At 39.2% G+C, this 15,257-nt stretch overlaps 1 protein-coding gene across 1 annotated transcript in view; it reads right to left on the reverse strand.

Moving 5' to 3' along the window:
• Positions 1 to 2,706: 2,706 nt before the first annotated feature.
• Positions 2,707 to 15,257, reverse strand: part of TESC (tescalcin) — a 43,196-nt gene continuing 30,645 nt past the window's right edge. The window contains exons 3-8 of the mRNA XM_053473317.1: positions 9,527 to 9,607; positions 9,037 to 9,176; positions 8,163 to 8,224; positions 7,539 to 7,670; positions 4,309 to 4,356; positions 2,707 to 3,210 (exon numbers count right to left, since the gene is read on the reverse strand). Of these exons, the coding sequence (XP_053329292.1) occupies positions 3,133 to 3,210; positions 4,309 to 4,356; positions 7,539 to 7,670; positions 8,163 to 8,224; positions 9,037 to 9,176; positions 9,527 to 9,607 (541 nt within the window). The 3' untranslated portion in view covers positions 2,707 to 3,132. The remainder of the gene's footprint in view (positions 3,211 to 4,308; positions 4,357 to 7,538; positions 7,671 to 8,162; positions 8,225 to 9,036; positions 9,177 to 9,526; positions 9,608 to 15,257) is intronic.

Consider the following 15,257-nt stretch of genomic DNA (forward strand, 5'->3'; position numbering starts at 1 on the left):
TTTTTTTTTCTTGAACAATAATGACCTCTTCTCCTCCTGCACGGTTTGCAGAGCTGTGTGAGAAATGCATTGTTCCCTTATTTGACTGTTGATAGTGTTGCTAATCAGGTTTTAAATATTGTATAAGCACCAAAAATCGTTTCGTTTTACAGTGATTACCCATTCTGTAGCTTAGCTGCATTTCATTAGATAATCTTGTTTCCGGTCTCTTATCTGGCACACTTTACTCATTTGATTGTAATGTGCAGTGTGTAATATATCACAGCACTGCCCTCCTTGTGCACACACAGTATCTGTATTAACCATGCTTTGCCATAAATAGCTATGTATGAATGCAAATAAAGCACACAGCCTCACGCAATGCTTGCATAAAAGGATATGTATGCTGGGCCAACTTGGGCAGTGCGGCGAAGGGTGGTATTGCAGGCAGGAGAGGAAGGTCTAGGGGCACACCTCCCACCTACCTTACCCAAAGAGCCACCTTGCCCTGCTGAGTTTCATCAGGTGGCCACATGGGAGCTGCAATAGTACAGTTCTCCATTATAATCAAAACAAAGCAATAATTCAGTCCATACCTGGTATATGCCATTCAAAAAAGACCTATCTAAGGCATAAGTATTGGGGATTCTGTCACCCTATATATTGCTCAGCCCGCCACTATGTCAAAGTACCCCAAGTTTGGGGAGTCCTATCTAATTTTACATGGATGGGTAGCTGCTACAATAATAATGACCGATACAAACACAAAACAAAGCGATTTTCAATTGCATTGCTCCTAGTCCGATCAAGGTGAAAATGATGCCCCCAAACTGACCCATGATCCCCCAGTGCTTGCAAAAGCAGGACAGTGGGACAGTCCCTCAGAAAACAGGAAAGATGGAATGTATACACTAGCTGCCTGGCCTGCAATAAGATTGTAGTCTAAGCAGCACTTTATAAATAGTGCCCAGTCATATAGCAAAAAGTTTATTGATGGGATTGCTCTCATGAAAGAGGACCAAGCCCTGCTTTCTATGCACAAAACTACTTACTGACGTGTACAGGATACAGCTAGCTGTAGAAATGTACTTTAAAATGAATATTGAAGGGAACACTGTTTTTTGCGAAACATAACTGTGCAATCGAACATACTCGCTCACATAATTATTTCCAATAATCATTTATACAGGTTGTTCGACTGGCTGCTCGATAGTATCTGCGGTGCCGAGATACGCTGCCCTTAGTAAAGCCAATTTTGACAGATATCGCCTATGTAACAGTGGCTGCAAAAGCTTGAACTTTATTTATCTTCCGTTATACTCATTCTTTGTTAGTTTCCATACTACATGCAATTTGCTTTAAGTTACTTGGACAGTTGTCTCTGTCCCAAGTAATGTTAGTTCCTGGGCCACTTTCCAACAAAGTTAAGTCTGCAAAAGACGCGTAAAGAACATAGTTGATATAAGAAGACCTTTCTGAACTGGCTAAATGGTTAAAGGAGCACCCCAGTCCTGTGTTCATGTTAAATGCATATTGGAGTCCATGCACATGGTGCAGGCCTTCTGTAGTTACTGAAGTTAGAGATTATTGTTCAGCACACTTCTTGAGTTTGCTCTGCAGACCTCCCATTCAAGCCAGCGGATGCCGCAGGACATCACATGCACGTTATCTGAACACGGCTATTTTGCTTGCATACATAAGATTGGCTGCTGTTTCTGTGACTTCAGTGTACTGTATATACCCAGGCTTCCTGGTTTCACAGGAACCAGCCAGGGAGAACAGAAGAAACAGAAGAGGTAAAAAAACAGCAATCCCAGTTCTAATACCTATGCCTCCAAACCAGATGTTTTTCATACCATAGGTTGTACTGGTGTGTGGCCTTTATTGTCAGTATATAACACATAATATATAATTCCAATAGCCTATTGTTACCTTTAAGCTGAACAGATGTGCAACCACTTACATATCATAAGAGTACAGCTTCAGGAAGTGGTTGTTTGACAATATAATGTTGTGAACAGTGTCTCCCGCTGCTGAATTCATCTGCTAAAATATTTTTTTTTTCTTTTTAATAATTTTGGAGATATTTTTTCAAAGCCTCTAACTGCTAGACACAAAACATCCGTGTGGGGTACACCAATGTGCCAGGTGCTTACCACGGAGAGTATTGGCGCCCAGAAGCTATCACTAAACAATGGCTACCAGTACCAAGCACTGACAAGATGTTAGTATGCAGAAAGAAAACGTCGTATAGCTCTTACTATTTGCACTGGAACTAAGCGCCCCTTATTGTATATGGCAAGAAACTCTCCTCCAAATACCATCTGTAAGGCTGTTGTGACCAATTGGCTGTAGAAAACAGATAGTGTTGGTTATAAGGAATACAAGTCTGTACTTATGTGTGTATGTACATATATATATATATATATATATATATATATATATATATATATAACATATGTATATATATATATATTTGTATTTTCACTCTAAACGATCAGAATTTTGCAACAGACATACACGTGAGAAAAAAACAAAAACTGTCTACGCTTCTTACCCTTATAAAGTAAAAAGCGCAGACGTTTTTTGTTTTTTGTATACATTGTACAGCCAATACGCTGTATTTGTAGCATGCTCACACTGTTTGGTAGGCCTCATATCATACATTTGTATTATTTGAGCCTGAGACTAGCTTGGCGCACCAACATTTTTTCTTTTCCCTGTATACACATGTGAACATTTGCTTTATACCTTTTGCCCACTATAATACATATTCAAATTATACACCAAACACATTGCCCCGGACAATCCCTTTTTTTATTAAAGTAACACCATGTAATTTGATTAGAGCTAATATAGCTTTCAAAAAATAAAATATGCAGTATTCCATAGAATGAGAATATAAATATATTTGCATAGTGTGTTGTCTCTTCTGCTTGGAACCACCGCACAGTCCTCTCTAATAATAACAAAACAAAAAACTCTCCGTATAGACAATTTCCGACACTCTTCCACCAAGAACCAATTTGCAGTTTCAAAGCCGTGGATTCCGATTTTGTCCCATTACCACCAGATGAATCAGAAGTCGGCCTCGAAGTCTCAAGATAACTCATTTATCCTGATCGCGTGGTTAAACAGTCTCAACGGCTGTAATTAACGGCAGGATGGGATCGTGTCCATGTTCAAAAACCTGACGTGCATTTTGGTTTCAATATCGATTCGCTCCCAAATCTGTAATGAAAGATGAGAAGTTTTTCATTTTGGATTAGGGTTACCTACATAGTTTCCAATAACTCCTGCCATATAATTCTATTGTATTGTTCTAAATGCAAAATTAGACTTATTTCATGTGCCCAACACCCCCAGCGTTTGCCCAGCTGTCGGTCAGCTCCATCACTGCCTCAGTGAGCACTCCAGCCCCCCTCCCCCCGGCCTTTGCACATGCACGCAAAGCGCTCCCATTGATTTCAATGGGACTTTCCTGCAACTGATTGACAGCTTCAAGTAGCCATTGGCACAAAGCCATGGACCATGGAGGGTGGCTGGGATCTGCAGCCCTGAAGTTTGTCTAAACATTCCTGGCTGTAACACTGACTCGGTTCAATTTATAAGGTTGTGGTATGTACCGGAAACCAAATATTCCTGTAAATTATCAAACTAAATATTTAATGTTTGCAAACCAATAGGTCACAAGCATGATTTTCATGAAATGCCCTGTCTATACCTTAAATGGATTCAGACGTATTATTACTTGTATTAGTAATCATAATAGTACTAATATTACTAATAATATGTAATTATATTAGTATTAATAAAACTTATGAATATGGCTTTCTGTGGTAACAAAACAAGGATCCAATAAGGTCTAAAGTAGGTAGAGGAACTTGTTCTTTGTCGCCAAATCAGTTATGGTTTTGGCTCGGATGTTTGGATTTTATACATACGCGCGTTTAAAGTGATCGCTGTGACATCTATCTGTATAACTCAGGAAAGCAGGCCCGGACTGGTCAATGGGCACACTGGGCACCTCTTCTGTACCGTTACTGCCGATACTGCAGCGGGTTTTGTCCTTTGGTGCATGACCAACTCTGGGTGTAGTTGGCTTATATATGTATCCAGTAGCCAGCCGCGTGTGTGACATTTATTGCCCTCTGGTGTGTTACAATCAGCCCTGATACTTAAAGGCCAGAGGGCAATAAATGTCACACACGTGGCTGGCTACTGGATACATACATAAGCCAACTACAATGCTACTGCTCAGTAACACTATACCTGAAAAAATACATGAACGAAAACAAAAATGCCCCAGCATTGCAGACTTTAGGTTACCTTAAGGAAGTCTTCAAAAGTGATCCCCTCGTATATTTGATCAGGCTCCTATTAAAAAAGAAGAAAAATGTTTGAATAGCTGGAAAGGCATACATTTCTGAGAAAATCCCAAAAGTATCATTCTTATTTGTCGGGTATGTTTTTATCAAACATGCCTATAAGCTGTAAATTATTATTAAAGTGTAATATTTTCCAGCGTACGGGAGAATGCATAAATTCCAGGTTTTAATTAGTTTTTACGTTGTATACACACACATTAGTCATGTTTATGGGGAATCCAGGTAGAAAATTTTACTGGGACTTGAGTCTGGGTTAAAAACTTTAAAAAGCTGTTTAAGAGGAACAGTGAAAAAGCAATTGGTACCATCAAGTTTCAGAATTCGAATGCTTAATTGCGGTGGAAACAAAATAACAAATGTGTCTTTGGGCATTGAAATTAGTAATAATCATGGAAATTTTTTACCCATTTTAGTTTCTTTTAAAAAATAGCACCTAGCCATTTTTGAGTTATTGGTTCCTGTAAGTTGCACGCCTTGGGTATATCATTTGACTGTTCTTTTTTGTTTTCCCTGAATATAAGACATTGTGATGTTTTCACAAAATGACTTCTGGTAGCTCAAAGATGTCACTGTATTTACTTTACTGAACAGGAGCTCACCAGTGAAGTTTATTCACAAAAGGGAGAGTCATGTTTCAGCTCCTTGACTTCATTTACAATGCAAACCTCCAACCCCAGCGACCTTCTGCTGCACAAAGAGCTTGACTGGCCCTGTATGGCATATAGTTAAATCAGATAGATTTCCTCAAAGCCTCCTTGCCCAGAGATGTATGCGTTATACAGGACCAGCCCTTCACAATAGAGAACTTGCCAGTGTTGACCCTTCGTAAAGAATAGTAAAGGAAAAACACAACTCTTCTACCAACTCTCCTTTTAGTGAATAAACCCCATAGTAGTTTAGCATCTATATGATAGGTTCCACCCACGGTTTGCTCTAGATGACAGTGCTGACTGCTCTCTTGCATCTAGACTGTACACACACACGTCAGAGCTTGTTGGGTGATGTTCCTTGATAGCGTCATTAGCAAAATGGCACATCTGCAGAAAATAACCTGCCAGTATTGTACTGTTATGTATGCAATTTACAAATGCTGTCGTATAATATTCCATAAATGTATTCATTTTTCAAAAATATATAATTATGACCCTAAACATTTGAATGGTAGTGTGTATGTCAATGTTTTCTGGTTCATTGAAGGACATAAGGCAGATGAGCTGGGGATGAATTTATGCTTATAGTTATGCAATGACTTGTGGGGTTTTTTTTTCTTCAAGTGTGCTGAAATCTTGAAGAGACCAGAGTATAATGAGCAATGATTACTGCCTCATTATTGTGATATACTTGACAGTCCTGGCAATCTTTCAACTTCGTTATGGAAATGTTTGCTTTTTATAATGTTCTATATAGGGAGTTAGCATGCTTTGCACAGAACCCTTTCATTGCCTAAGGTGTGAGATTTCCTTGCACGTGATGTAAAAGAAAATGTGATTCATCAGACCAGGCCACCTTCTTCCATTGCTCCGTGGTCCAGTTCTTATGCACTTGTGCCCATTGTAGGTGCTTTCAGCAGGGGTTGGCATGGGCATCCTGACTGGTCTGTGGCTACCCAGCCCCATACGCAACAAACTGCGATGCACTACGTGTTCTGGCACTTTTTCAGCAATTTGAGCTACAGTAGCTTATCTGTTGGATTTGGCCACACAGGCCAGCCTTCACCCCCACGTGCATCAATGAGCCTTTGTAGCCCATGACCCTGTCACCAGTTTAACGCTTTTCCTTGCTTGGACCACTTTCGATAGGTACTGACCACCGCAGACCGGAAACACCCCGCAAGAGTTTTGGAGATGCTCTGACCCAGTCTTCTAGCCATCACAATTTGGCCCTTGTCAAAGGCACTCAGATCCATATGCTTGCCCATTTTCCTGCTTCTAACATATAAGCTATGAGGACGAAATGTTCACTTGCTGCCTAATATAACCCACCCACTGACAGGTGCCATGATAACAAGATTATCAGTGTTATTCCCTTCACCTGTCAGTGGTCATAATGTTATGGCTGACCGGTGTATATTGTATGTTAGGACTGCAACAATTACAATGTTTCAATTACCCCTACTACTCTTTTAAAATGTACCCTCACAAGCAGGGCCCTCAAAGCCAGGAACTTTGTGGAAAAATACCATAAGGCTAGCTCACAGGCATGGTTCTCAACACCCTCCGTAATTTGTCTGCGCTCAATAATAATAATAATACTAATCAAAAAGTCAATAAGAATAAAAGAATAACAGATAATAAAAAGAATAGTAGAACCAACATGTATTTTTTAACTATCAGTTAAAATGTTATTGATTCCTGTGAAGCATTGTACAGTTTAGCTTACATTAAATGCATAAATGAATGTGTCTGATATGATGTCGTAGAAAAAGAAAGAATTGCATGGCATTAGCTAATAATGACTAACTTAAAGTACACCTGTCATCCTACAGATTACAAATTGTCACTTAATAGAGCGTAACATTTTAGCCATACATTGTGCTAGAAATGCACAAAGGTTAGATGATTTTCTATCTAATCGCCAGATTAAACCAGCCCCAGTATTACATGACAAAAAAAACTATTTTTTCACCGTGGACCTTCCTATTTAATCAACAATCCTTTTACTAGATAAGAGAGTATTTACCAACTCACAAAGTATTCCATTAACTTTGCTTGCAATTGGTCTCATGTGGTTTTGCTAGCACTGCGAACCGATATAATATCCTGCATAGTAGACTATTTAAAGACCACCATAAATACATGGGAAATTGTGTCTTTACAATTTATATTAACTAGCCAAACTGGATCACTTTCCTGTCAATTCCCAGAGGGAATGCCGGACAAAAGTGTGAATTAGTGTGTGAAGGGAATGTTATTCATTATACAGAACAAATCTACAAGGACTGTTAACTACTGCTTTCTCTAAATACTTTATGCTATTATATTTGTTTTAAAAACAATGCCAACCACGTATATATTATCCTTATATGCTGCTTTCCAGCTGATGTTGAACAATGCCTACTGCGTCTGCGTCATTCTAGGATCGAGGGATCTGTAGTTCGTGGTAAGACTGGGAGGAGAAATAGCCTTTCTAGTAAATAACTTGCAGCACCATATTAATGATCATAATAATTACCATTTGCCCCACACAAAGGTTAGCAGCTTCTAGCATTGCTCCATCTGCAATAGATTTTGCCAACTCCTTTTTATTGCCGAGATTATCCCTTAGTTCTTCCGGTACATTTCCAATTAACAGGTCTTCCACCACCTACAAGATAACAAAAATGCTGTCACAGGTTGGCCTGGTTTAAAACCAAAACCTACATTATATAGTTCACTAAATACTATATAAAATAACAACCTTGGATTATATACATGTATGTATTAGAAAGCCCCTTTATATGCATTACTATAGGAGCAGCTATTTTAACCTTACTATTCAGAAGATCAGCATGATTATCTCTGCTGTGAGGATGTTGATTGTTGATTAGTTAAGGCAACTTTTGTTGGGTGGGCAAGGAGAAGGGCAGAAACCTTAGGTCAGGAAAACTGATTACACAACGCTGGCCTTACCACGCCAAGACACAGACCTCAAGCTCCTATAAACTAAGTATCTCCAAAACGATCGTCAAACAAAAATCACAACCCATACTTAGTTTTAATAAATAAAAAATTAGATGAGTTATTCTGTGATGGTGCCAGGTCCCCTCTATAGCATGTTGAGACAAATGTATCATGTACAAACAGACCTCATACATACCCCTCTGTATTCCTCCAGGGTAATCTTACTGTCATTATCAGAATCATACATATTGAAAAGAACTAAATGGAAGAAAAAACAAGTTACAAGTTGGTGTTGATTTCCATAAGAATTTATGACAATAAGAAAACAATGTTATGCTGTAATATAACATTTGTCTCTACCAGCAAATTTGCGGCTCAGCCTCCACAGAAAGTTATTTTTGAACATTGGCTCAATCAAAGGCATCAGCTTTGACTAAGAACTTTGTCTTTATGGACCTTGCTTTGTGCACTGGGGCACAGTCATGCTGGAATAGTAAAGGGCCTTCCACAAACTGTTTCAACAATGTTGGAACCATAGCATTGTCCAAAATGTCTTGGTGTGGAAGAACTTGACAGGATCACACAGAGCCCTGACCTCAACCCCATCGAACACCATTGGGATGAATAAGAACAGAGATTGCGAGCCAAGCCTTCTCTTCCTGTATCACTCCCTGACCTCACAAATCCTCTACTAGATGAATGGGCAAAAATTCCTACAGAAACTCTCCAAAATCTTATGGAAAGCCTTCCAGAAAAGTGGAAGATGTTACAGCTGCAAAGGAGGAGGCCAAGTACATATTAATGTCTATGTATTTAGAATTATAATTAGGGTGACATCCCACATACTGCAGGACAGCACTTTACCTGTGCTGGTCAATATGAGAAATGTATACGTGTCCTGGAAAACATGGCTGATGTGGTCACACTAATATATATATATATGGGTCATGGGACAAAATGTTCTACTTTTAAGCTACAATATCTATCAAAGTTACGTGCAACCTTACTGACAGATATGTTTGTAAGCCTGTAATCCAACAACAACAAATGCTGAGAGTAGACACACTCACATCGTAGCTTATGTTGCCGGCACATGTTAATGCTTTCTTCATCAACCTTCTCACCCATTGGCCGGAAATGGGACATGATGGTCAGAAATTGTTCAAAGTTTATCTCATCTACAAACCCACCAGATCCCATTTGTAGATTCCTGAAATGGAGAAGAGGTTGTGTAATACATGTGCCATTCTTGGAACATAACTGAAGCTGAAATCAGTGAGACAAGTTAGTTTGTTTTTTATTTCAGTGAGTTTTTATCCTCTATGGATCACGATTACTGGGGTGCTTGCTGATCAGATGTCTGATGAACTAAAAGTTTTTTGCACTAAGGCTTCAAGTAACATTGTCATTGATTGTCTATGACTTACACTATGAGACTATTAAAAATAGTATTTTTATTTATACTGCACTCCAAGCGAGTACTAATAACATACACAGTAAATCTTATAGATTATAAGAAGTTGTGTTACATGATGAATACATGCAAAATAGACATGTTACCGTTTGTCAAAAAAGGCACGAATTATCTTCGACTTAATAGGATTGGTTTCCAGATCTGTAATATTATCCAAATTGTGTTTCCTATCAATAAACAGAGAAAGATAAATAATTATACAATAAAGGCAACCGTTTCATTGATCTTTAAGTATTTTTCCATTCTTCCAAAGAATGTCCACTAATCTACGTCATTTCCAAGATCACACAATAATTGTAGGATACTTACCCATATGACATTGAAATGTCATTGTTTACATAGATTAAACCATTCTTTAGATAATAAAGGTGGCTTTACTTAATAAAGAACACCCGAACCTAAAGAATATTATGACAACTAGTAACTAGAGCTCCCTGCTTAGTGCGGCATTATCTGGTTTATGTTTGATACAGGATTAGGGTTTTGTGGTATTGTTAGTGGTTGTAAGCTTTTACAGAAATGTAATCTCACCAATACGGCAACTTTGTAAATTGTAGTGTTTCCCATGGATTTGTGTCAACGGACAAATTCACTTGGAAAATGTAGCTGTCAAACTTTTTTTCCAACAGATCATTACATACATCCCAACATTCTGAAACTGAACAAAGATGGATAAACTGTTTCTCCAATTTAATTTACTAACCCATTTTCAGCGGGTTATCTACACATTATGGCGTTGTGATCTATTCATATCATCAATGATTACCACTTCTCCCTACTTGTCTCTATGGTTTTACGTGTGCAGTACCAATCCTCTTGAATTCCCCACATTGTTCTGTCAGACCCTACACTACTTATTCTACCTAAGAATGCTCCGAAACATACCTGTTCAAAGCATAGAATATATCCTCCTAATACCAAAAATTCTAATATCATGCAGTCCCTCGCCTTCTGTCTCATTCCTCCCCAACCTCCTAATAGATTGTTAGCTTGCAGAATCCTCTCCTTCTTATGTATCAGTATGTCTTACTGTGTGTTTATGTTATTGTCATTGTGTATTCTCAGTTTTATGTTGTTAATTTTCACTCTTCCTATTGTATTAGCACTACGGAACCTGGTGGGGCTCTAGAAGTAAAATGAAATGCCTATTAAACATTTTGAGCTTCGATAGAAGGTAAGAGGGATTGTATTGATGCCCACGGGGGGGCCAGCATGGGCTATAGTGGCCTTGACTGTTGTGCGGAGGAGGGGTAGGCTTTTTGGCGGGAATTTTGGGGGTGGAGTTGGGGGTAGATTATATAAGTGGTTGCTTTCCCGGGCTCAGGAACCATTTTTTGTTGTTAGCTTACCTGGTTGCGTGTCCCACCCTCCCTCCCTTTTTTTCTTTTGTTTGTAGGTTTGTGTCGTTTGTCACAGTCTGTGGGGCGGCAGCTTGCCAGGTATCCAGGGGGTTAATGTGGTGGTAAGTGAATGGTTGGTAACATCTGGTGGGAGGTTCTTGGCTGTCAGTGCTGGAACCTCAGGTCAGGGTGGGGGCATCTCGGTATGTCCCTTCCTTAAGTGGCATTTGGTTATGGTACCTGGATTGCTTGGCAAGCTTGGGTGTTTATTGTATATATTTACATGTTGGTGTTTGAGTCATTGTCCTTGTTAACGCACCTATGTTTATTGTTTCAGGTTTTGGCGTGACAATGACTCTAATAAATAAAATTGGCTGTGGCCTTTTCTCATCCATATTTATGGTGTGGTGTCTTTATTGGGGGGTTTGAATGGGGAGTTAAGTCTAGCCCGGAGAATCGAAGCTACAACAGTCATGTCATTTCCTGCAATATTTACATAGCAGATACACAGTTGTCCTAATAATAAAGTTATGACTTCATTAGATCTGAAACATCTTCAACATTTGTACAACAGCACAGGCAGACTTGATTAAAGATTGGGGACGTCTATGTAGAATGTACACTGCAGGGATCAATTTTTTATACCAAATTAAAGGCGCCATCTGGTCATCCTGTCATAGATGTTGATATTGGTTTTGTGAGCTCTGAGCCATATCACCGTGAGCGCTGAGCCGTATCACACATATAGAAGACTGGTATTGGCATCATCAACAGAGGTGCTTGCCTGGGGGTTAGCAAACATTGGTCTATTCAACAGGACAGTTGTTATTTTACACCTATACCCAGCAATAAACAGGTTACTTAGAGCGCCTGCTGTCTGCTGAATGATATCCCACTGCTGCATGAACGCATTAGCTGGATCTCGGAACATTCTGCTAATCAGAGCAGCTGGGGAATAGAGGACATGGATGAAATAATTAACAGCTTAGCTAAGATCTGTGCAATTTAGACTTAATGAGGGATGATTCGTTATCCATCCTACTTTGGAGAATATACAAAAATATGGTCAGAAACAGTTATGACAAGCACGCTAAATTGACACAATTGTGCACAAAAAATAAGCTTGCCTGTATTGGCTTTCATTTTAAAACAGCGTAGCACAAGAGCTCATCCTTTTTGGCAAACTACTTTCATTGGAAAGTGCTGCTAACTGTAAGCAACAATTCAAGCCAAAGTATTTTTATTCAAGTTGAAACTTAACTTGGCAGACTTGATAGGGGTTGAGTGGTGAAAATGTGAAGGAGGATCTACCGGCACCATAGAGGAATGATCAACGTGAATCTATCAGTTCCAAAAATAATGTTCTAAAAGCATGTTGTAAAATATTGACTTAGTTACATAGTACTGTGCTAAAGTGTTAGGCAGGCATAGAAATGGTGTTAAAGTAAGAATGCGTTAAAAAATGGATGTTAGTAGTTTATTTGTATAATTTAACAAAATACAAAGTGAGTGAACAGAGGAAAAACATCTAAATCAAATCAATATTTAATGTGGTCACCCTTTGCGTTCAAAACAGCATCAGTTCATCTCTTCATGTAATCCCAGACAGACTCAATGATGTTGAGATCAGGGCTCTGTGGGGGCAATCAGATGCCTCCCTGGTGGTATCGCATGATGGATAAGTATCTGCTTTGAGGAGATCATTAATTCTGACCAAATCCCCAACTCTATTTGCAGAAATGCAGCCCCAAACATGCAAGGAACCTGCACCATGCTTCACTGTTGACTGAAAACATTAATTCTTGTACCACTCTCCGTTCGGTGAACAAACTGCCTTTGACTACAGCCAAATATTTCAATTTTTAATCGCTTGGCCTTGTTTTCACGCCACAAGTCTTCCATGATGACAACTTCTGAACAGACTCCTTGGGAGAGTAGATGGGTGTACCTGGGCCCCACTGTCTTCTGCCAATGCTGAGCTGATTGTGAATTTCTATTGTGAATGGAGGTAAGCATGATGTGTCTTTCACCTGCTACACTACGTTTCCTTGGCTGGCCACTTCATCGACGGTACTCAGCATTGCATGTTTCTTTGTGCTTCTTCAGAAGAGCTTGGACAGAACATCGGGAAACCCATGTCTGCCTCTGTCCCTTCTACACAACTGTTCATGTTTGAATTAATGTTTGTGTTTCAACCTACATATTACATTGATGATCATTAGCATCTGTTTGGTATAATTGTTTCATCATACACCTAACTATATGCCTACAAAATCCCTGATAAAAACTATTAAAATGTCTATTTTTTAAAACATTCTTACTTTATATGTGTTTTCACACATGCCTAAAACATTTTCACAGTACTGAATATACCTTACAATTTACAGCATTACCCCTAAAACATTTTGCAGAATGCCCTATTAAATTACAAATGGATGGGATCATTGTGCCAGAATCTTTTTAGAATTGGTGCTGGATATAAGGAACATAATGGGATCGTCAAGTAAAGATACTACCACTAAAAGGGTGCACACAACGTGCCATGGAAATAATTTAATATCAATCCCAAATTATTAATACCGATGACTCATGTTACATCGTATCGTAATAATTATACTTATTAGCACTTTGTTAATCTTTATTATATTTTTTCTGCAATATTGTTAGCGACCACCTGTGGTATGGAATAAAAACTGTACCATGCAATGGAAGGTGGAAACACAGGATACCATTTAAGCTTATGTTATTCAGCCGATAACAGCCTGGGGAATTCCTAGAATGAAAACAATCACAAGCGTGGGAGGGAATTGGCAGCCTATGATATCAGGAAGCGACAACATTACCAGAACAACAGCCCCATTATGCTGTGAACAGGTTGCATGCTAAAGGGCCCTTTATGTGCCGATAAGTTGTGACTTAAAGGAATGACCACAGCATTGTTTATGTTTTGGAAACAATTTTTAATTCAAGATATCCCCATTGCTTACCTACCTTTGCATAGTGTTTCCTTATAGTAGTGTTTTATAGTAGTCATAGTGCCCCCTCCACACACACATTCATTTGGGGATTATAGCCAAGAATGCTTTGCAATCTAAGATGCTAGTGAAGTACCTTTGGAAGAAATATACAACTACCAGCTGCCTGAGCTCATGTAAGAGGGATCTGAGACAAAAGATGAGAACGGTGGTATAAAATGTCATGGAACAGATTTCTCCTTGCCTGTATTCAAACCCGTGACCCATGGAAACATTGTGTAATATACTCCAATCACCACAGGTGCGGGGATGTACACACAACACCTGGCTCGGTTTGCACTGCATTCATTCTGAAATGGAGACGCACATTTGTTTAAGGTTTCCATGAAGATGCTCACTGTTGAGGTTGTAATTATTACATCTCATGTTTCGATGCCATCGAATCTGTTGTTAGTAGATTAGATACACAGTAGCGACTAGGATTAAGGAAATTTGAATTACAATCTACTCTGGTCTAGGAGCCTGCTCCATAGACATTGACATTGTCAACTCAATATGGCAATATACTACACACCGATTATGAATCTGAAGATCTTGGAAGTCTTCTAGTGCACATCCCTACAAGATGATTACATTATATTTCTTTATAGCATGCCAGCAGATTCCTTACTGCTATTACAATGAGCGAAAGAGAAAATGAAGAGTAACATTACAAATGATCAGTGTATGACAAGCAATAGTGGTAAGGGCTTAGTTTGGTGCCTTCAAATAAAACTGGTTTCTGGGAAGGAAATTGTTTATTATTCATGGATTTATATAAACATCATCGTATTCCAGAATGCTGTACAAGAGGTAAGGAGGGCCCACTCCAAAGAGCTTACATTCTAGAAGGTGGTATACTACGCAATAAGTGCCAATGTTTGAGTTGTACCAGCTACACCGGGGTCATGGGATCACCAGAAAGAGCAGCTCACCGGAGAAGAAAGAAGAAAACAAATAAAGAGAAGTGAAGAACAAGAAGGAAAACTGTAGAGACACGGACAAGGTAGGGAAAGATTGAATGAGTGCATGAGATAGAGTGAGACACAAGTCTGATAAATCATTTTAATTAGCATATGTATAGATTGACAGCAGGGGTGAGGCTAGGAAAGAAATGAGGTAGGTGTGGAATTAACCTGATAGTGACACCCCTGAAGAAGAGCGTTTTAAGCGATCTTTTGAAGAACTGGAGACAAGGGAAGAGTAGGATAAGCGGGAATAGGGCCACAGCTGACCCTAGGGTTTCTGTTGCCTGGGTGCAGGATTTCTTTGGTGCCCTCCCATCCCCCAGTAGGTAGCACACACACAATTACACAGATTAACACAGATTAACACATACTAACACGCAGACTATCTCTAACACCCGCACACTAACACCATACAATAATGCACAAACTCACTCTAATAACATATGCTAACTCACCCCTACACACTCTTAACACCACACACTCACTCACAAGCTG

This window comes from Spea bombifrons, chromosome 1 (assembly GCF_027358695.1).
Source record: "Spea bombifrons isolate aSpeBom1 chromosome 1, aSpeBom1.2.pri, whole genome shotgun sequence".
Lineage (NCBI taxonomy): Eukaryota > Metazoa > Chordata > Amphibia > Anura > Pelobatidae > Spea > Spea bombifrons.